We start from the raw sequence: 22,089 nt of genomic DNA, 5'->3' as shown, positions 1-22,089 counted from the left end.
AATAATGTTGATATATAGGATCAATAAAGATAAAAGAAAATAACTAAATAACTAACAAAAAAAAAGCTGGAAATCTCAGTTTCCACCTAAATATTAAGCAGCACAACTGGTTTCAATACTGATAATAATAAGAAATGTTTCTCGAGCAGCAAATCAGAATATTAGATTTATTTCTGAAGGATCATGTGACAAAATTCAGCTTTAACATCATTACATTTTAAAATAAATCAAAACACAAAACAATTCTTTTAACTTGTAATAATGTTTTCCAATATTACTGTTTTACTGTATGTTTTTTTGACACCAAACACCGACTTTTGAACGGTAATCTGTACATTTTATAAAATATTTAGTGCTGTCAAATCAATTATTCGCATCTAAAATAAAAGTTTGTTTACATATATATATATATATCAAGTCTGTTTGTAAATGTTTATTGTGTGTATGTACTCACCATGTTATTGACGTTCTTCAGTATGTTGGTGAGTCCACTGATGACCAGGGAGAATTTGTACCTGGAGATGTTGATCAGACATTCCTTATTGTGTTCTGTGCTGATTTTAGTGTGTGTGTTCTGCAAGCCGACTTTCACAGGAAGCTAAAAACAAACAAACATGCACAGTTAGACTGTGTTCATGAACAAACATATGCATTCGGAATGTGTTTGTGTTCACAAACTGGATGAGAGATATCAGAGTGAATAGTGACTTTAATTCATGGTCTTTTAATCACACAAAACTATCAATGGCCTCCGAAGATTTGTAATACACTGCATGCGTCATATGAACCACTTTTAATGGTTGTCTTTTTTGTCATTTTGGAGCTTGACAGTCCAGTCACCATTTCTTTCATTATCAATGGTCAAAAGTTTGGAATAATTTTTTTTAAAGAAGTCTCTTCTGCTCACCAAGTCTGCATTTATTTGATCAAAAATACAGTATAAACAGTAATACTGTGAACTATTATAAAAAAAATCTATTTTAATATATTTCAAAATGTAATTTATTCCTGTAAAGGCAAAAAAAGGATTCACTAAATTGATTCAAATGAAAGTAAAGACATTATTAATATCAAATAAATGCTGTTCTTTTGAACTTTCCATCTATCAAAGAATTCTGAAAAGTTTCCACAAAAAATTAAGCAGCAAAAACTGTTTTCAACATTGATCATAGTAAGACCCATTATTAATAATTGAGCAGCAATCATGATTAATAATAACTGACACTAAATAAGCATATTACAATGATTGCTGAAGGATCATCTGACACTGAAGAGTAATGATGCTGAAAATTCAGGTTTCCATCACAAGAATAAATTAAAGAATACATTTAATACAATAACAGAATAGATTAAAATATATTAAAAGAAGTATCTGAATAAATATCAAAATAAATATCTGTATTTTTGATCAAATAAATGCAACCCTGGTGAGCAGAAGAGACTTCTTTTAAAACATAATTATTCCAAACTTTTGACCTCCAGTGCATGTAAAAGAGTAGCCAGGATATTCTTCAAACATTCACATGAGAGTGAGCAAATGATGACAGAATCATTTAGAAGGTGAAAATATTTCTTTAATCAATTTGAAAAAAAAAAAAAAAAAAAAAAACTTGCTTGCTGGGATACAACAAAGCAAACACTAGCAAACATCTCGATTTCAAAGAGCAAGTCTAGAACTTGCTAAAAACCAATCGGTGGAAACAAAATCTGTTTTTGGGATTATCCAGAGTTTAGGTTTAGCGTCACTAAACACCACTAATCTCCGCTGAACCTCAATCAAACTGCAATGATCCCAACAGCCCACAAGCCACCCTTGACCCCTTCAACAAGTCCCCTCCGTCTCCACCTGTTGGCTGAACACCCTCTGAAACTCTCAAACCCTCTGATCTGTGTGTATATACTGTACGCCACCAAATCTGGTATTTAGCAACCAAAAGTAATAAGGCTAATTTAGCTAAGACTCATGGAAAGACCGTTTTCAAAAGCGTTTGTTGTTGCAGTACCGTTAGCAACCATTGAGGGGCAGAAGTAACAGCAAAACTGAAGTACCTTCTAAACTGATATATTTTTCATGTGTTGCCAGTTTAACCTGCTCATAAACAGCATATTTCTCCAGACTCTCACAGACTTATCCTCTCAAAGAGACAGTTCACCCCACAACGGAAATTCTGTCAGCATTGACCCACAACTTTTTGAAGAAAATCCTACCAGAAACTCCATTAAGTCATATGGGTTTGAAACAACATGAGTAAATAATGACACGATATCTTTTCAAAACGACATCATTCTGTTTCAAAACTGGCAGTCTGTTAAGTCTGTCAATGTTTATTTGGTGTCTAGTCGAATTTTAGTCAAAAACTTCAAGACATGTAACACGTTTCTGCAGTTAAAACATTGTACACAGAGGCCAAACTACCAAAATAAGATGAAACGAAAACATACTAGTTTAACCATTCACAGGCTTTCACCTATCTGTGGTAAACAATGGGTTATATTTCTAACTTAAAACTTGTTTCATAAGTACGACTGCAGGTTTAAACCAGTAGAATCCACACTAAAGAGGGAGAGTCATCATTGCATAAGACACTACAGCTATCACACTTAACACCACACAACATACCTCACTGAAACCATCTGAAGTAACCTAATAACTCTGAAGAGATATTAAACTGACCAATCAGCTTTTAAAATAAGAAAGTGAAGCTGTGTGGATCAATCAAGGGTCAGCAATGAGGTTGGTTCACTTGTGGGACACAAAATATGTAAAGTATGAACATATACACAACATAAAGTATAAAAATAGCAGTATGAACGCTATCCTTCATCTCACACGATGTGATGACGTTCCTGGAGCAACAAAACAGGACATGTTCAAGCAATCTTAGCCGTAATTCGACCCTCTATAGCAAACGTATGTCAACAAGACATCTGTTTCATGCATGCATTTTTATCTGGAAGATTTTGTAGTGTTTGTTCAGCATTAAAATAGTCCCTGACTATTTATGAATTAACCTTATTCACATGTTTTTGTGACATTTACTATTTAGTATGCATGGGAATACACTGTCTTTATGATATTTGTACAAAAATATAATGTTTAGACAAAGAAATCTACCAAATGTTAAACTATCGAAATTTACCTCCTGCTCTTTTTATGATGCTTTGTCCAAAACTATATGTAAGAATTGTTCTCTTTAAGCAAGAATTGAATTTGTATATAGGTACAATCTCAAAGTCTATAAGAAAGCAATCAAAACATCTAGAAAATGTATCATGTTTGACAAAATTTCTTCATATTTTTCATCCTCATGTGTACCCTCTCCTTTTTTCACTTCTTCTTTTCTTCCTCTTTTAGGTTAAGTCACCATGAAATCAAAATTCTTGTTTTTTATGGAATACTGCAGTAGTCATGTGCTATCATAAATCAAATTACCTTCCCCTCCCTCTTGCAGTGACATCTCTTCTCTAATGACACGTTTACTGGCGCGAGGGCGGGGCAAGCTGTCACTCACATGACATCACAGCAATAGCAAACCACAACAATCTAATAATCAAATCAATTCCTGATGGACAAAATCAAGTCCCAGAATATTTTTTTTTCTTGTTTGAGAAGCCTTTTCATTCGCTTGCTATCGCGACTTCAGTTTCATGCCGTCTCACCTTTACACGACACCATTTACAACTAAAAATGTTTTGCCCGTTTAATTACACGACAACTGAAAACATAAACTTACGGGTTTCAAAGTGCTAGTTTTTGAAAACGATACCATTATTATAATCTCTGTGTAAACTACAAAAACACGAATTTGTGAAAACGGTGAAGTCATGCGCATGCGTATTACGTGTTCAGGCGTACAGTCTTTCTATAGACCTTATGTAGCCCCGCCCCTTTTCAGCGCTGCGCTCGTTGTCTTTTGACTTCCGGTTTTATTTTCACAGCGATCTTGCGTATTTATGAATGAACAGCTCGTTTTAAAATCTTCCCGGTCTACTGACATTTGTTAAGACGTCTGGTTCAAACATTACAATCCTCATGATAACTTTCGTTAACTTTATATTAAGTAAATACACTTCAAAAGCTAATTACTCCTGGACAGCAATGCCATAGAAATATACAGAGCGACCGCAAAAACGGAAGTTCAAAGACAATATTCTAAAGATGGCGGCGCCCTTGTTTCTATGGCGCATAAGGTCTATACAAAGTGACATCGCCATCTACTGGCCTGGCATGAGTAATACAGCGTTTTTAATTGTTTTCGCGGATCTGTGTGAAGGGGATCGTTTTCTGTACACAAACAACACAAAGGAAAAACTTTGCTGTTTTTACTACATCGTTGACGTGTAAACTTAACCTTAGAGGCAGAATACAATAAAATGTGATTAAGGTTATGGTGGTCAAATTTTGGCTGGGGGGGGGGGGGGGATGCACATCGTCCAAGGACAGTGATTGGTCAATTTGATGTTCTTCCAATCGTTGCTCTCTGATTTTTTCTAATGATTTTCTTTTTATAATAATTGGTTGACAGGCACGCAACTCTAAACCTAAAATCAGTGGTCAGTGATTGGTTGAAAGGAAAGATTTCCAAAATGAACCCTTGCCCTCTGATTTTAGGTTAGTAGGGGTTGTTTAGGTTTAGGGTTGACAAGAATGCGGTTCCAGGTTTAGAAAAGGATCCTGAGCAACATGTCCTACTAGATTAGTCCCGTCCCATGCCTTTAACGTTGTTAAAGGGACATAAACATGACAGCATCAGAATGAGTTTCTGCACGGATGCGCTGCGGCGGCGGCTGCGTAAATGCGCATCCGTGCAGACGAAGCGTTCAGAGATGTTTAGATGAGCTCTGACCTGCTCGTCGAATCGGGTGATGACGGCCTGGACCCACTCCACGGGCTTCTGCGCCGCCATGGCCGCTCACGCCTGCACCTCCGCCACTGATGATGATGAAGATGATGATGATGAAGTGGAGGAGGAGGAGGAGGAGGAGGAGAAGAGGACGCCTTTTCCGCGGTCCGCGACCCCTGCGCTCCTCGATCCGTGCCGCGCTGAGGGCCGAACGAGGGGCGGCTTGGTATTCGGTCTGGTCGGTGTCAGAAACAGCAGCATGCCGCCATGACAGTGCCGGAAGTTTGAATCCTCAGATCCAGCGAAGCAGCAGCAGCACAGCGGTGCAGATGAGAGATGAGAACACGAGTGCGCATGCGCCAGCAGAGGGAGAGGGGGAGAGAGAGAGAGAGAGAGAGAGAGAGAGAGAGAGAGAGAGAGAGAGAGAGAGAGAGAGAGAGAGAGAGAGAGAGAGAGAGAGATTGTGTATTTATGTATTTTATTATTTTTATATATGTATACATATTTATATGTTTATATGTTATTAAATTCTATATTTTTTTATTTTATGAAACTATAGGCGTCCTATAAATATTATGGTATTGCATTGGACGTGAAATTAATTAAGAGAGAACAATGTTTTACCATAAAATTCATTATTCATTAAAAATTAGACTAAAATTCAGAGAGAGAGAGAGAGAGAGAGAGAGAGAGAGAGAGAGAGAGAGAGAGAGCAGTCACAAACCAGAAAATTACTATTTTATTTAAATACATATTCATATAGTTTTTTTTAGCTCTAAAACAACCCCTCATTTCACACTTTCTGAGCAATGTTTTTATAGGACCTAATCCGAAAATAACAATTAATGTAACATGAACCTTGTGTGTGACATTTCTTTTTTGATGTTAATAAAGTAAATGTTAAATAAAGCCACTTTAGAGGTCTAAACTTGGAAAGTAAAAGATATTTTAGTTTGTGTAAAAGCAAACACTCCAAGTCTCTTCTTTCCAGTCACATGCTGTAAAGGAAACAGATTCACAAATCTGGGGAAATGCAGAGAGAGAGAGAGAGCGAGCAGAAGAAAGAGCAGCTTGTTGCAGGCAGTGCGAGGCTCTGTGTGAGTAAAACTCAAAGAGATGCCGGAAACAGCATGGTCGATGCAGAACAGTGAATGCTCTCAGACACAGAGAAATTAGAAGCTGCCTCGAGACACAAAGCAAACCTTTGTGAGGAGCCCTGAAGCTCAAACCTCCACAGTGGAAACAGTGAATGGACAGTTTCTCAAGAGTCTCCAGATCTAGTAGTCATGGTATTCACAAGAATATGGACTGCTGGCAACAAGCTGCTGGGTTCACAGGGTTTTTGACAGTTCATTTACTCACTGATAGTTGAATGCCCTGAAATAGGCTAAACATGCAAACTTCACTGCTCTTGAATGATAGGCCATATTAATTACTAAATAAAAACAAAATAGTCTTTTATTTATTAATCAGTATATAAAACTGCAGGGTTACATCTTTCATAGAAACCGAGGGAGTTCTGTGACTGTCACCTATTCTGTTTTTTAATGTATATCAATGGCAGAACGGTCTTAAACTGATAGTTGCATCAAATTCTGAATATATGCTTGGTTACAGTCTTGAAAGAGGAAAATCCTTTTTAAAGAGCTATCAAAGCAACTTTTTAAAGAATATGTGCAAAGGCAAGGGCTTCACTATGCTAGTTAAGTTGTGTGAACCAGTGCATTGGTACACTTGACCCCGTTTCCAGTTATGGAATGGACTTCCTGCAGTGAGACAGTGTAACACTGACCCCTAGAGGTCATTACTGGCATAAACACTGTCTGTTTCCCCCCGCAAATAAAGTCTCCAACGACACGAGTTATTTTCATAATTATAAATGTATATAAAACTGTCCAAATTAACCTATGGTTATGTGCTTAAAATGACAGTCTCTGAAGGTGATGATACACAGCCTCAGGGCAACTTTTTGAGCAATGTTGCTGGGCAATCTTGCCGCGCGATTGTTGCTTGGGCACTTTCCCATTGAAAATGGGCAATACATTTCTATCTGGATAATTTAGATCAGTCGTGGGCCCTGTGTCTCATCTGGTTGCCCATTGACAGCAACATTGCTCAAAAAGTTGCCCTGTGTATCATCACCTTGAGCCTTGAGGCAATTGTTGTACATGTGTCCACCATTCCCCTCTAAAATGTACAGATTAGTGGTTGACAAATACAGTTTTTTAACTATTATTTGGTTACACTCTCTTATATTTCATGTAGGATGTTGAAACACAAACGTTGTTTTCATGTTTTATGGGGACCTTTCATAGACAGGATTTTTATACTTTACAAACTGTATATTCTATCCCCTTAGGCTATACACTAACTTTACCCATCACAGAAAACTCTCTACATTTTTACATTTTCAAAAAACATCACTTAATATGAGCTGTATTCCTCATGGGGACCAAAAAATGTCCACAAAAGGACAAGGATTTTGGATATTGCCATCTTTGTGGGGACATTTTGTCCCCATAATGTAGGGTTTACAATATGGACAACTTGTGCACTTCAGCTTTAAGCGCATTCTGTGTCTATTGCGATATGAGAAACAATTTAGACTTTTCCCATTTCATCCCCCCCACATCACAAGTCTCTGCAAATCCCCGGGATGGGATCCTTTTCAAAAATTTCTAACGTGTATAGATCTGAACACAGTCACGTGACAAGCTCGATTTTATTGTCTTTCAAGGATGAGAACAGACACTGTGTACAGTAGCCACATGCAATACAAAAATATGACTGTACATGACATGTATCGACCCATTCTAAAAAAAGTTTCCATGTTTTTTTTTTGTTTTTTTTTGCTTTTTTTTTTTTTACATGAAAAAATATAAAGAATATTTACATCTGGGATAGCACAGCAGTACCTATTCAAAATGTCATGATGTACAGTATATATATATTTATTTATATTTATATAAAATGTCCATATAAATATTAAAAGAATTCTGTTAATTGAATGTACAATAAATAAACCATATTTATACATAAATATTTTACATTGTCATTGATATTTCCAAACCACAAAGTCCAGTCTTTCACAAAACAAACAAACACGCACCCTTCCACATACACAACGTTACAAACACGCACGTTACACACAAACACACATGAGAGTTCATGTTTACACAACTTATGGAACACTGTCTGCTGGGTTCATCGAAATCTCACTTTAACGCAAGCGTTCAGCATCTTCGCAGTGGAAAATCAGGACCTATAGTCTGGTGAGAAGATGCACATGCTTCTCTTTGGCTCATTTTTCGCAATCTGTACTCAGAAATGGCCCTTCAATAACCCACAGCACGTTTTGTTAGAACCTCACAGCTCAATCATTTTTCATCAAGAACATTATCTTTTGCGAAACAAAACGTCTAGTATCGGACAGCATGGAGAAGGAGTGACAACTAAAGGTGTGTTAGTATGAACCAGGCGAGCCAATCAGAGACAGAATCAGCGCATGTCACACAGGACTAAGAGGCACCAAGAGAGAGAGAGATAGAGAGAGAGAGAGAGAGAGAGAACATCTTCATTGCAGTGTCATTGAATCCTCCCAATCTAACAGGAAATGCGTCACGTGATGTCACAAACCGGAGCAGGATGGGAAGAGAGAACCAGTCGCACACTCCGAAAACAATAGCAGGAATAGGAATTTTAAAAAGGCAAAGCGTTTTCATTTTACGCATCGCCACGGCGGTCCCCCATCCCACCACCCGCAGAACCAAAGAGAGATAGAGACGGAACAGCAGGCGATGTTAGTTTGTAAGTCCAGAAGAGGTCAGGCTTTCAGCAGGCATGCAAGGCAGGGCCAGGAATTGTGTTTTGCATTGCTCATGTTTCAGGCACAAGGCTACAACCTGCGACAACAAGAAATAAACGACAGACAAAAAAAGAAAGAAGCAGATTAGAGAGAGAAAGCAATAATTCTAGAGTTATGAATTTACAGTAGGAGAGGAAATCAGCAGTAGGACAGAATTTGATAAAGGTGCGCTAAGTATGCTGGAGGGTACCAGGGGGTCCAGTATGGCTAGTTATCTGCTTTCAAGATGGCAGCTACATTAATGGACCACCTTTACACAATACAACAGATTACAGATATGACTGGAGTCTCCATATAAAACAAGCAAGCTTCATTTTAAGTGGAAATAGTTCACTCATCAGTTACTCACCCTCAAGTTTTTCAAACCTGTATGAATTTCTTTCTTCTGTTGAACACAAAGGAAGATATTTTGAAGACTGTTGATGGACCAACAGTTTTTCACATTGACATTCTTCAAAATATCTTCCTTTGTGTTCAGCAGAAGAAAGAAATTCATACAAGTTTGAAACAACTTGAGGGTGAGTAAATCATTTTAAGTGAACTATTCCTTTAATGCACCTTTAGGATTAATAAGGAATGTGCTGAAAGTATTATAATGATTATTATTATTAGCTGGCCATCCATCCAGGGTGTTTCACAGTTTCCCTGTCACGCTACATAGGACAAGCGGTTTAAAGGACGGATGGATGGATGGAAGGATTATTATTATTGTTGTAATTAATTATTATGAATAATAACAATAATTAGTATTGTTATTTAAATAATTAAATAATAATATTTTATCAGACGTCCCAGCCAGCAAAAACTCATTTCCAGGAGATGACAACAACCCCCCCTCTCTTGTTAATATAAAATATATATATATATTATGTGCTAATTTAGCCATTTGAGTAAGACGCCTAACATGCGTTTCTTCATTCTTCATTCTATTCGTGGGCTTGAAGTGCAAGATGACGAAAAAAGAGGCGAGGGTCTCCACAAAATCTGAACTCAAGTGGTTAGAGAAGATGCATTTGAAACACGTGATAATACCAGGTTTTACGGTAATGTGTCTTGGCTGACCACTTGTGATCGGGTTCACCGAAAACGCATGTTGAAACAGGCTTTCTGTCTCGCTTGCTCGATTTCCGGGATATTGTATTTAATTTGCAGGCGTCAGGGAGCCGCTATCAATATGCGGGAGACTTTCCGGGAGAGGTGGGATGTCTGTTTTATGATTATGGATTGATTTTTCCAATTAAAAAGTTATCTGAACAGAGACAACTGAGACATGTGCTGCCTGCTGATAAAAAATAATGAATTGAACAAGATAAATATACTCCTAGTGAAGAGAAGACCAGGCAGGAAGTAACCAACCAAACAACACTTATGAAGTGTGTTGTCGTTTCTGCAGACTGTGCAGGTTTCACCTGTTTGTCCTCTTTTTACAGTGTACCACATTCTAGGATACATACTCTGCAGACTTCCAGAAGTGCCCCGGGTGAGAAAGACGGCGGTTGAGCTTGGGCAGTTTCTCCAGCATGTCGGCCACCTGTGTGAATGTGGGCCGATTACGGGAGTCATATGACCAGCAGGCAGACAGAATCTCCTGTGGGACAGACAGGAATTGAGCAGTCATGGAAAACTTCTGGGATACCTCATTTTGTATCCTTTGTGGCTCACAGAGCGCTGTTGTAACATGAAATTAAATATAAATAATTGATCAAACACAGAACTATTTTCACAAGGGCTAGCAAGAGACAAGATTATGAATGTTAAATTAAATGTGACATGTTTGGTTTTGTGTTTCAATGTTATTTGATGCGGTTTACTAATCGCTGTCAGAGTAAGCTATAGTCAGTTCAAATGGGAGGGCTGAAGGGTGATATATAAAATATTATAGATTATTTATATAAACAATGTCAAATAAATCTTATCCTTCATTAAGAAGAAACTATGAAATCATGAAAGTGGGATAAATTAACCTCAGTGATATTTTGCACTGATTGACACATTCAGCCAAAAGAAATATTTTTGATATTATTCTGTGATATATACTATTCTCTTTTTTTTTTTTTCAGCTATTTTAATTATATTAATCTGACTGATCAAGTTTCCTTGAGCTGTGGAAAGACACCAAATAAATAAATAAATAAATGAGGGCTGTCAAAAGATTAATCGCATCCAAAATAAAAGTTTGTGTTTACATAATATATGTGTGTGTACTCTGTATAATTATTTTGTATATATAAATACACACATGCATGTATATATTTAAGAAACATTTGCATATATATACTGTATATATTTATATATAATTTATATTATATATAAATATATTTTTTTATATATAAATTACACATTTTTCTTAAATATATACAAGCATGTGTGTGTATTTATATATACAAATTTAATTATACACAGTACACACACATATATTATTTAAACACAAACTTTTATTTTGGATGCGATTAATCGCGATTAATCTTTTGACAGCCCTAAAATAAATAAATAAAACAAACAAATAAATTCTAAAAAAAGAATAATAAATAATAATTAAAATAATTAAAAAAGAATGATAAATTATAATAATATTTTTATTAAACAATGTAATTATTAATTGTTGTCATTTACTAATTATTACTTCTGTAATACATACTATTCTTTCATTTGTATTGCCAGCAATTTTTCTCCGTATTAATCAGATTAATTGTATTAATCTGACTGATCAAGTTTCCTTGAGCTGTGGAAAGACACCAAATAAATAACTACATACATAAATAAAAAAATAATAAATAATAAATATATTTTTTTTAATAAGAATAATAAAACAATTTGTATTATTGTATAATATTATTTTTAAACAATGTAATTATTAATTGTTTTCATGTATTACTTATTACTTAATTATAATGTTAATAACTATAATGATTAATTATTATAATATATTATTATTCTTTGTCCCATATGGTCTAGCTGTTACATAACCTTATTTTCATCCAGGCACCCTCTGTTCGAGTCTTGGCGTGGAAAGTGATGTGGAGTAGCAATTTCACTGCATCCTACTGAGCATGTGTCAGATAATAAATAAACTTAAAATGTGGCACTCACCGTGACCTCTTTTCCTAGGTTGATCTCTGCCAAGACCCTCCGGATGCCCTCTCCGCTGCCCACCTGCCAGATGGTGGCCTCTACGGGCTGACAGGTGATGGGCCAGTCTCTCGCCTGCAGCTCGTACCAGATGGTGCTGAAGAGTGCGGATGAAGGCAGAAGGTCAACGCTGCTCTGTTTGGGGGCCATTTATGTCTAAAGTCAAGTATGTTTCTCACCCAAAGGCATAAACATCAGCAGCATTAGAAAACGGAAGTCTGTCCTCGTTGTTTCCGGGGCTCATTTTACGCACGATCTCCGGAGCCAAATAACAGATCCACCCGTGAGGAAGTTTCAGCTCGTTTTCACGTCTAAAAACACAACCGATCCGGTTATCATTGAATTTGGGAATTCACAATGAAGTCACTTTCAAACCAAGTATCTTTCTGTTAGTCAGTGTGGCAACTTGACCATCAGCGAAATCTGCATGGGGAACTTTTTCACATGAAACTCCCAAACGATGGGTTCCTAGTCCTACACAGTAAATGTGAACGCACCTTTAACGCAGTGACTTACCGGCCCTCCTGAACCACTCCAGAGATCCCAAAAAGGCCAAAGTCAGTGATGACGACTTTATTTGTGTCATGAAAGACATTTTTCGATTTAAGGTCTTTGTGAACGATGCCCTTTGCATGAAGGTAGCCCATCCCCTAAAATACAGTAAACACAAGCAAGACTTTAATCGTACGAAGCCGTACAGATGTACAACACATCCACCATTAAACACAAACGCTACCTTCACAATCTCCTGCGCAATCTGCCGAGTCTTATTGATGTCCAGTGTGTTTTTCGTGTCCCTCACGACGGAATACAACGTCCGACCTTTGCAGAAGCTGAGGGGAAATTAAAAACATGCTTGTCAAAGATCATCTGTCGACCGGTTTGCCACCTGTATGGACTGATACTAGGGCTGTGCAATTAATAAAATTGTAGTTTCTGATTTTTTTGGGCTAATTTTCAGCAAAATACACTTGATAAACATCACTACCATAGGCACTAAAAAGATGGACAGCACGTCTCTTCTTATTTCCACTGTTGGAAAACGACAGCTGTCAATCATGACGTTACACACCCTTTTTAGAGCATCAATACCAAACTTATTGGAAAAATTAACACATGAACATACTGCTGTGTGATAAGAACAACCTAAAATCATTTGAAGTGGAATTGGAATTTTTTGTTTCAATTACATGGAGAGGGCAGGGTTTATGACCTGTACTGCAGCCAGCCACCAGAGGGCGATCAAAATGCTTTGCCGTCACTTTTCAGGACTTTTCAGCACACTTGATCGCTACCAGGAAATAAATTACTCATATAAGGCTTTGGTCATATCGCCCACACATAGGGACAGATTTACTAAATGCTTGCGCCAGCACAAACCCTCTTTTGACGTTTAAAAACCACTGTCAGTGTTCGCTGAAGACACGCAGTGAAAGGTTACCAATGAAAAGCCATGAATAGTTATTTTTGCGGCTGACCTTATTGCATATGCTTTTATTAGAGTTTCCCTTTCAGATGCAAAATTTACAGGACAGTATAAATAAGTCACGCAACATGATTTACTAAGGCTTGGGTAGCCAATTTACTGGTATTTGCGCCATTATTTAACGCCTAAAAACATGTCTTAAAGGGATAGTTCACCCAAAAATGAAAATTCTGTCATGAATTAATCACTCATGTCGTCCCAAACCCGTAAGACTTTCGTATATCTTCGGAACACAAATGAAGATCACTGCTTCTTGCTGAAGCTCAAAAGTGCTGCGTAACACGAGAATGAACCTCATTGGTTCTCACACATCAAGCAAACTTGCTTGAGCTTCCGTTTACCATAACTGATGTTGATCTGACCCATAATCGTGTTGAATAATCACGATTACAATATTGCCCAAAATAATCGTGATTATGATTTTTGTCATGATCTGGCAGCCCCAACTGAGACGTTACCTAGTAATGATGGCGAGATGAGGCGGGGCCATGCAAGCTCCCATGAAGAGGACGACGTTCTCGTGGCGCGTCTGCCTGTAGTTCATCACCTCCTTTTTGAAGAGCTTCAGGTGGTCCTGGTTGTTTCCGTCAATCTCCAGGAGTCGGATGGCCACCTCTCCGTGCCAGCGTCCGCGATGAACCCGACCCCAGCGGCCCTTCCCGATGAGCTCGCCGAGATCCAGCTGCTCGAAGGGAATGTCCCACTCCTGCAGGTACACGCTGGTCTGGCTGGCCTTACGGGAGATGGGACCCTTCCAGTGGGTTCCTCCTCGCGTGCTGGGCAGGTCGTCCAGCTCGTCTCCTTCATAGTCTCCTTCTGAGCTTAGGTTCAGGTCTTCCATATCCTCCTCCTCTTCATCCTCGAGCTCTTCCTCTTCTTCTTCCTCTTCCACCGCTACATCCTCTTCCTCCTCTGCTTCTATTTCCTCTTCTTCCTCTTCCTCCAGCTCCTAGACAAGAGGAACCAGCCACAGTGAGTTTTCTAAGCAGCGATGGGAGCATTATCATATCAGAATCACTTCCACGCGCGTCTCACCTCTCTGTCGTCTTCTTCGTCTTGTTCCGCATGCATCTCCTCCACCGACGGATCGATTTCATTACTGTGCACAAAAATTAAACACTATCTGAATGCAGAACATGCAGCAGGATATTTATGCTTCTGAGCAGTACATTTCACAGTTGCTTACACTGTGTCTGGGAGTCCATCTGAATGAAGGATGCTGGGACTGCACACATCTGTGAACAACATATTGAACAACTTTCCACATTTGAAAGAATATATTATACACGGTCACTGTACACAAATCATTTCTTTCTGAAAGGATACAGAATTACTGATATTATTATTGCTCAAATGTAAAATGCAGTGTCATAAATCACCAGCAGGGTGCAGCTCATCTCACAAGCACAAACTACTCTTGAGCAAAAACCAAATCAGACACCAGCATGCAAAACATGCAAAACACATTACTTTAGGCACTGCTCAGATTTGTAAAAGCCAGTTCAGTTCACTGCAGACTACATGAAAAGACTCTGCTAGCCATTTTGGAGCTGTAAATTCTTTGTTTCTTACAGGGAATTCACAACTTTATGGAAACAAGTATAAGATACTTTTATTTAGGCCTTATACCCGCAAATGTGGTGTTAATGGATCACCAGTGACTTTTCAGAATAATTTTCATTCAGTGTTATTTTAGTATTATTTATCTAATATTATAGTATTTATTAATATGTTGAATTTGCTTTTTATATATATTTTCAGTTTTCATTTTCAGTGTTAAATTTTGAGTAATTTTAAGCGCTTTTCTTAAAAAATCTGTTTAGCTTAAATTTTTTTATTTCAGTTTTAGTCATTCTAGTATTTCAACTTATTTTACTTATGTTAGTTGCTCATTTCATTTCTAATTTTCATTTTCCAAGTTTAAGTTTTTCATCGAATACGTATTTTATTTTATTTCAATGCACAGAAATGACTAATAGTTTTACTCAACAATAACATTATTACTTTAAAATTGTAGCTAATTAATTTGAACAATATTGGACAAAATATTTATTTATTTATTGTCCTTTTGGAATAATTGTATTTATTGATTTACTGTATTTACATCCTGTTTTCGGTCGAAGTCCATAGTAATCGATTGCCGAGTTCACACGCATAGGTTTAGTTACCTATGATCACGCGCGTGAACTCAATAATCGATTACTATGGACTTCGACCGAAAACAGGAAGAAAATACAGGTATGTGCGCTGGCTGAAATAACACCATTTTTATTAATATCTTTCACATCTACTGCAGTGAGATTCACCCGTGATCACTCTGAAGGAATCACTCACATTAGCTGTGCACTTGTAATGACACATCAAAGATGTTAAGAGGTTAAAAGCAGGTTTAAAACTTGCCCCATTGAAGTCAACAGGGTGCAAATTTTAAAAAGAGGATAACACGGTGAAAGCAACACCGATTTTTGTCGTTGTTCTCTGTATTGACAGCACTCCAAATTTACAAAAAAATGAGCTCGGTGTTAAAATTGACCGGAGTTCTCCTTTAACTAATAGACATTTTATTAAAAATAAAAATAAAAGACATTGACTAAGGATATATTTCATCCTCTGATAGCAAAATTACACAGCAAGAATGGAAATGTACTATACTGGATATGTGCAAGAGTGCATATTATAGTGCTTTATACTGTATGTGATACTAAATACCGATGCATTTATATATTACCATTATTGCGCTGAAATATTTAACAACTGTCTATTGAATTTGCACCACTGAATCCTCAATGTCATTATGAGGGCTGAAGAACATTACAGACTTTGTGTTTGTTAACTCACCAGGGAAAATAAACTGCTGTCGGTGCTGAAAATAACAGGCAGCTTCGCCACAGAGGAGGAAGACAGGAAGAGAGGAAGACAGGCAGGAAGCCGACAGAGAGACAGTATGAGGTTAGAGTTGATGTCCCATTATGCTTAATGTTGAGTTAGAATGTTACATGCAGATACAGTTCTGAATATCAGCTTTCTTTTACACAGGATTAATGCAGATGTCTTTTGTGTATTAATCAATGCATTAGTTCATTGCAGTGTCAGTGTTTACAGGTGCTTACCTGGAAAGTGGAAGCGGTTGTCGCGGTGAACCTTTGGGGAGGGGTTTGGGGGCGGGGTTACACTGGGAGGGTTGCTCTGCTGGAAGGGGGCGGGAGAGGAGGGCGTAGAGGAAGTGGTGGAGGACGGGTTACTGCTGGAGTCCAGTTGATTCAGCGCTGGCGGTTGATCCTGCCAGAAAGAAGCCAACTGCTTTTAATGCTCTATTACAAGAATAACTGATAAAGACTTTGGCTAAGTTCAGTATGGAATACTAGCATACTGCACATTGTGGAGTTTACTGTACGCTGCATGCTATTCAAAAACAGTATGTGATATGCATAATCTGGAAAATATACATACTGACTGAATACTACAAAAACAGAACAAGTTGTATGCTAGTTTGTCATTCTGTCACACAGGAATCAGTACCTTCTTTGTTATTGCCTTCGGTAGTGTCCCGAACTGTGGAGCTTCAGGTGGACGGTCCACAGGGTTGTTGATGTCTGAGGGTACAGACTCGGTCCTACGAATCTTTGTGACTGAGAGACGCACGTGAAATTGTTAGAAAAACACGTCTGTCATGATTGATGTTCTTATATATGAGCAACAAATGAGATCGACTTACTGGGCAGGAAGGAGATTCTGCAGGACGGAGCTTCTTTAGTGCATTTGTTGTGACACTTTAACCTAAAAGTAGAAAAGATGACACATGAGTGTGTGATGTTTACACTTACATCCGATTCACGAGTGTGGTTTCCTTGGGTGAATCTCACAAAACTTGTCAAGAACAATTCATGTGCTCTCGTAGTCTTCAATCAAAATAACTATCTTTTTCAAATGACTAATTTCTTTGTGAGATTCACCACTTAGTACTTGTTTTTCTTTTTCCTCACCTGCAGTGTTTACATTTCACCCCAAAGATCATGTTTTTCTGGCACACTTGACATGTCTGGGAGAGCCAAGACTTTGTAGAGAACCTATAAACATAAAAACAAACATCTTTATGTCTCCAGGACATAATTCAACAAACAGTTTTTGGTTACACTTTATTTTAAGGTGTCATTGTCACAGTGTAATTATACATTTAAGTACTGAGTAATTACATGTACTTACTATAGGGTTAGGGTAGGATTAGGATTTGGTTGAGGGTTAGTTGAATGTAATTATGCATAACTTACTGTTAGTACTATGGTAAGTACATGTCTAACAAGGACACTGTAAAATAAAGTGTTACCCAGTTTTTGATTGGTGAATTAAGCCCACAGGGGCGTGGTTACCTGTGAGTGACAGCCAAACCGATGTCTCTCTGCAGAGCCTGAGGTGAACTGCGGTGGACAGTAACATTATCTAGAGAGAAACAGAACAGACAGAGACAGTTTGAATGACTTTAATTTGATTAAGTATTTCTAAACAACACGGTTTAAGGCCTTGTTTACACCTGGTATTAAGATGCGTTTTAGTCGATCGGATCACAAGTAGATGAGGGAGACGCATACTTGTTTACACCTGGTGTTTTAATCCGTCTCTTTTGTCCACTTTCAACCACTCCTGTTCCTGATTTCTTCGAGGGGAGGGTCTATGGGTGGGTAAATGTATGGGATTTTTCTGATCTTTCGATCTAATGGACAAAATAAGCTTGCGCAATTTTGGAATGGTGAGAGAACATTGTGCTTGGTATCATCAGATGTTTATCATCTTCCATAAAAACTTGTTTAAATCAAAGTTTAAATCCCATCTGGCTAGTGCGTTTCACATAATGTTGGCGGTCTTTTGTGGCTGTTCGAACACGTTCGACCACATGAGCGTTCACACTACGAAAGCAATCTGGTCGAATGCGCTTTCGATTACCTAAGTGGTTGAAAGTGGACAAGCTCAAAACATTTAAGGGGCCAACATGACACACGAAACGGCCCATTTACAATCATTTACACGGCAACTGCGTTTTGGGAGCCTGAAAACGCACACTTTTGAAAACGAAGTGCAAGATTTTGAAAACGATACCGCTATCGTCTCAGTGTAAACTATAAAACAGTGACGTCATGCATATTACGTGTTCAGTCTATAGGCACATGAGTTTCTTTACAAAAGTGACATTGCCATCTACTCAGCCTGGTTAAAACCAGACCATTCTCAGTAGTACTGAGTTATGGTCTGGCAAAGCTTCATTAATAACTAATTTCCAAAAGGGCGTCACCAACGGACGTCGCTCAAATGCCTCTGGGCGCAATTGGATAGACCTAAAACCAATCAGAGCGATCGTCATCGTGTAAAGCCATATGCTGCATCCCAATTCGCCATAAAAGTATGTACTCTTTTTGTGAAGAAAAGGTAGGCTATTTACTTTTGAATGTGTAGCAAAAAAGTAGGCAAGCTTTGGGACATACTACTTCGTCATCTTTATCGGACGGATCTGTCGCGTGCGTCCTGTCACGTAAACTGCCCTGTCAATCATCTTGTCACAGTTAAAATCCTCTATTAAATCTAATTTAATTTCCTACCGTTTCGGAGAGAAATTGGACTCTATTTCATGGAGACTGTCCTCATGTGTTTGCAATTTGAATATAATAATGCATTTAAAAGTTGGTGCGCTTCACCAACGGACGTCGCTCAAATGCCTCTGGGCGCAATTGGATAGACCTAAAACCAATTAGACCGATCGTCATTGTGTAAAGCCCGCCCCAACGTTTCTGATTGGTGCCGCGATTTCGACGGATTAGAAACGGGCTTGAATGAGCTCTTTGCCAGACTACTTGAAGAGCAAATCTAAATTCGCTGGAAGTTGTCTGGGTTTTCCCAGACTACCATCTACTGGCCTGGCAGCAGAATACAGCAATTTTAATCGTTTTCGCAGATCCATTTGATTGGGTAACGTTTTGACAACATTGTCGTCTGTACGTGAAGGAAAAACGTTTTAAGTACATCGTTGTCGTGTAAACCTACTCTTTGACCCCGTTTACACCTACATTTAGCGTCATCCACTTGTGATCCGACCTATCAAAATGCATCTTAATACCAGGTGCAAACAGGGCCTAAGACATAACATAACCGCCACCTCAAACACAAACACTCGTCTAGACTCAGCAGCAAATGCTCAGTAAACAGCTGTGCTTTTACAAAGTGCTGCTGGTGAATCATTTACTCCGCTCCCTGCAAACCGCCAGTGATCGCAGGAGTATTTGAGTGTGTAGAGCAGGTGAGAGCTTCCTCTTCACTCTGAGAGGTTGAACTGTGACCTCAGTCTGATCAGCATTCAGCAGGCACTTCACTGCAGTCTGGTCTATTTGAATTGAAGATCTTCTCCTCAGTCAAGAACTATGCATGTGTCTGAAATGCTGTAATTGTGCTGTTGAACTCACTCCTCAGACCGATGTGCTCTTCCTGTAGTGTGGGTGTACCAGGCAAGGTGTACGGGGCCGTGGCTGGTGCCGCCCCAGGGGTCCGTACAGAGAGAGTGGGCGAGCGTGATGGAGAGTCCTCACAACTGTTCCCATTAATTTGGACATTCAGAAACAGCTTGTTCTTCTTCACACACCTAAGAACAACAAAAGTCAGTGTGATCTCAGAGGGATCACAAAGTGACTGAGCGATATATCGGTATATATCTGGCTATTCTGGGACTATTGCATTAATCTAGTTAGTATAACTGTCCTGACCATGTGCATTTCAGGTTTTAAAATATATATTTGTCAATTTAAAGGGAACATTGTGTAAAATAAACATTTAAAAATGTATTTACATCTCAAATTGTATTTATTATCATTTATATATTATAATAATATTTATAATAATAAAAACAATTTATATATTATATTATATTATATTACATTTCCATTACTATGTAGTCAAACTCAACCATTTAGTACAATTCACGTAATCATTCAAATTCATTAATTCAATAGTTTATAAAGAAATTCATATGCAAGCATAATTTAATTAATTTATTGACAATTAAAATTGATCTAATACTAATTACTCATTTTCGGCATAAGTGTTCAGATCAAAAGGTTTTTAAGATTATGAGACATTTTAGTCAAGTGTGTCCAAACTTTTGACTAATTTACTGAACTCTAAAAATCGGACTCAGCTGTTGAAACACCCATATTGGGCAAACACTTACAAAAAGAGTCATTATTCTATGTTCATATCGTTGGTGCAAATGGTCACGACATCATCACAGATTGCTATTAGTCACTGCACAGAAAAATGCACGACTCTAATGACTGTAAAATAATTCAAATGATTTAACCCTGTAAAGTCTGACAAATGTAATAATAGCCCGAAAATTTACAATTTTTATTGTTTGCATATGTTTTTTGTGTAAATTATCATATTTGATACATTTAAGTGGCACACACAGTATATTATAGGAGAATATGGAGCTCATACACGACTCGTGAAGGAAAAAACACCTCAATCTTATCCAGAGGCCCAAACTGAGCAAAAATATGCAATTTAGTGCAGTTATTTATATGGCCAAAAATAAGAAATTCTGATAGCTTGTAATGTAAACCAGTGAGATCTTTATAACAGTATAGGAGACTACTTGCATAAAATGCATATAAATATCAGTCTATATCTATATCTCCCAATAATATGCTTTTGCAAGATGATTTTTAAATCTGTAGTTTTATGATCAAAGCTCTGTAGTTTTTATTGTGGGGGCGAGCAAAACATTTAATGCAATGCAATGCAATTCAATGATGATAGAGAGAAGTACAAATAAACATTTCTCAAAAGCCTGAAGTTTCCTATTTGATGCTCACAGTTTAACAAGAAATGTGCGTATCAAATATGATAAAGTAGGCTTTATAGTGTTAAATACTTTTACAAAGTACATTTGACGTCCCTATTTGTAGTACGTCAGTGTTTGTACTCTGTGGTTCATTTCCTCATGACCTACTTGTTTGTCGTCGCGTCTTCGATGCGGTGGCCGAGCTGACTCTCGTGGCTCTTGCTGCGGGTCATCGAGATGTTGGGGAGGAGGTGCAAAACTTTTCGGGAAGGAGGAGGAGGGGTGCAAGGAGGCTTGAGGCGGTGTCTCCTCCGTGAGGGCGGGGTTATGGGCGGAGTTGAGGTGTGTCCGGTGAGTCTGACGGGCCTGGAGGTGTAATACGGACTGGGATCGGTCAGACTCTCTGCGTAACCGTGGTAGATGTGAGCCTCGCCGGCTGACAGGATGTAGCGGGGGTACGGGCAGGTGGTGAGGGGCGTGGAGGGTGTGTTTGGGGGTCGAGCCAGAGGGGAAGGGCTGTGGGGTCGCAGGGAGCCTCCTAGTAATGGAATCTGGTCCACCGGAGTCAAGCCGCCACTGTCCCGCCTCATGGGCTCTGAGAACCAACAGCCGCTGTCCTCTTTAAACTCCCCTGAAGGAAATAAAATTATAGTCAATTAAGAAGAAATCTATTATTGAGATTAGGGCTGCACGATATGTCGAAACAGAATCAATATTGTGACATGGCTTAGTGCAATTTTGAAATCATGCAGACTTTGAATTAATTAAATAGATATATGCGCTACCGGCTCATCCACACATTAATTCGAAATACTACCAAATAAAGCATAAAAAAGTTCGGCTCATCAATCTTCCCCCGCCCATCGAGTGCTTGAAGTGCGTCAGGAACAGACCGCGCGTGCGATCAGTTGTTGGTAATTTGTTGTGTAGCGTGCGCGTCGCT

At 38.3% G+C, this 22,089-nt stretch overlaps 2 protein-coding genes across 4 annotated transcripts in view; both read right to left on the bottom strand.

Annotated features, from left to right (window-relative positions):
* Positions 1-5,147, bottom strand: part of nf1b (neurofibromin 1b) — a 61,259-nt gene extending 56,112 nt beyond the window's left edge. For both annotated transcript variants that reach the window (XM_081354128.1, XM_081354129.1), the window contains exons 1-2: positions 4,848-5,147; positions 455-598 (exon numbers count right to left, since the gene is read on the bottom strand). In XM_081354128.1, coding sequence (XP_081210254.1) covers positions 455-598; positions 4,848-4,907 — 204 coding nt within the window. In that variant the 5' untranslated portion in view covers positions 4,908-5,147. The remainder of the gene's footprint in view (positions 1-454; positions 599-4,847) is intronic.
* Positions 5,148-8,655: 3,508 nt separating this feature from the next.
* The window catches only part of ksr1a (kinase suppressor of ras 1a), a 31,155-nt gene continuing 17,721 nt past the window's right edge, over positions 8,656-22,089 (bottom strand). Inside the window, exons 4-20 of one of the 2 annotated variants that reach the window (XM_081354154.1) lie at positions 21,315-21,777; positions 19,771-19,946; positions 17,692-17,761; positions 17,308-17,391; positions 17,040-17,101; positions 16,844-16,953; positions 16,435-16,603; positions 16,163-16,204; positions 14,511-14,559; positions 14,360-14,423; positions 13,783-14,273; positions 12,575-12,671; positions 12,355-12,488; positions 12,018-12,149; positions 11,800-11,935; positions 10,164-10,297; positions 8,656-8,746 (exon numbers count right to left, since the gene is read on the bottom strand). In XM_081354154.1, coding sequence (XP_081210280.1) covers positions 8,740-8,746; positions 10,164-10,297; positions 11,800-11,935; positions 12,018-12,149; positions 12,355-12,488; positions 12,575-12,671; positions 13,783-14,273; positions 14,360-14,423; positions 14,511-14,559; positions 16,163-16,204; positions 16,435-16,603; positions 16,844-16,953; positions 17,040-17,101; positions 17,308-17,391; positions 17,692-17,761; positions 19,771-19,946; positions 21,315-21,777 — 2,420 coding nt within the window. In that variant the 3' untranslated portion in view covers positions 8,656-8,739. Of the gene's footprint in view, positions 8,747-10,132; positions 10,298-11,799; positions 11,936-12,017; positions 12,150-12,354; positions 12,489-12,574; positions 12,672-13,782; positions 14,274-14,359; positions 14,424-14,510; positions 14,560-16,162; positions 16,205-16,434; positions 16,604-16,843; positions 16,954-17,039; positions 17,102-17,307; positions 17,392-17,691; positions 17,762-19,770; positions 19,947-21,314; positions 21,778-22,089 lie in introns of those variants that run through there. The other variant, XM_081354153.1, reaches the window with a different exon arrangement.

Source organism: Scardinius erythrophthalmus, assembly GCF_964197995.2.
Source record: "Scardinius erythrophthalmus genome assembly, chromosome: 23".
NCBI lineage: Eukaryota > Metazoa > Chordata > Actinopteri > Cypriniformes > Leuciscidae > Scardinius > Scardinius erythrophthalmus.
The sequence above is the reverse complement of the archived record's forward strand: the minus strand, read 5'-3'. Positions and strand labels throughout refer to the sequence as shown.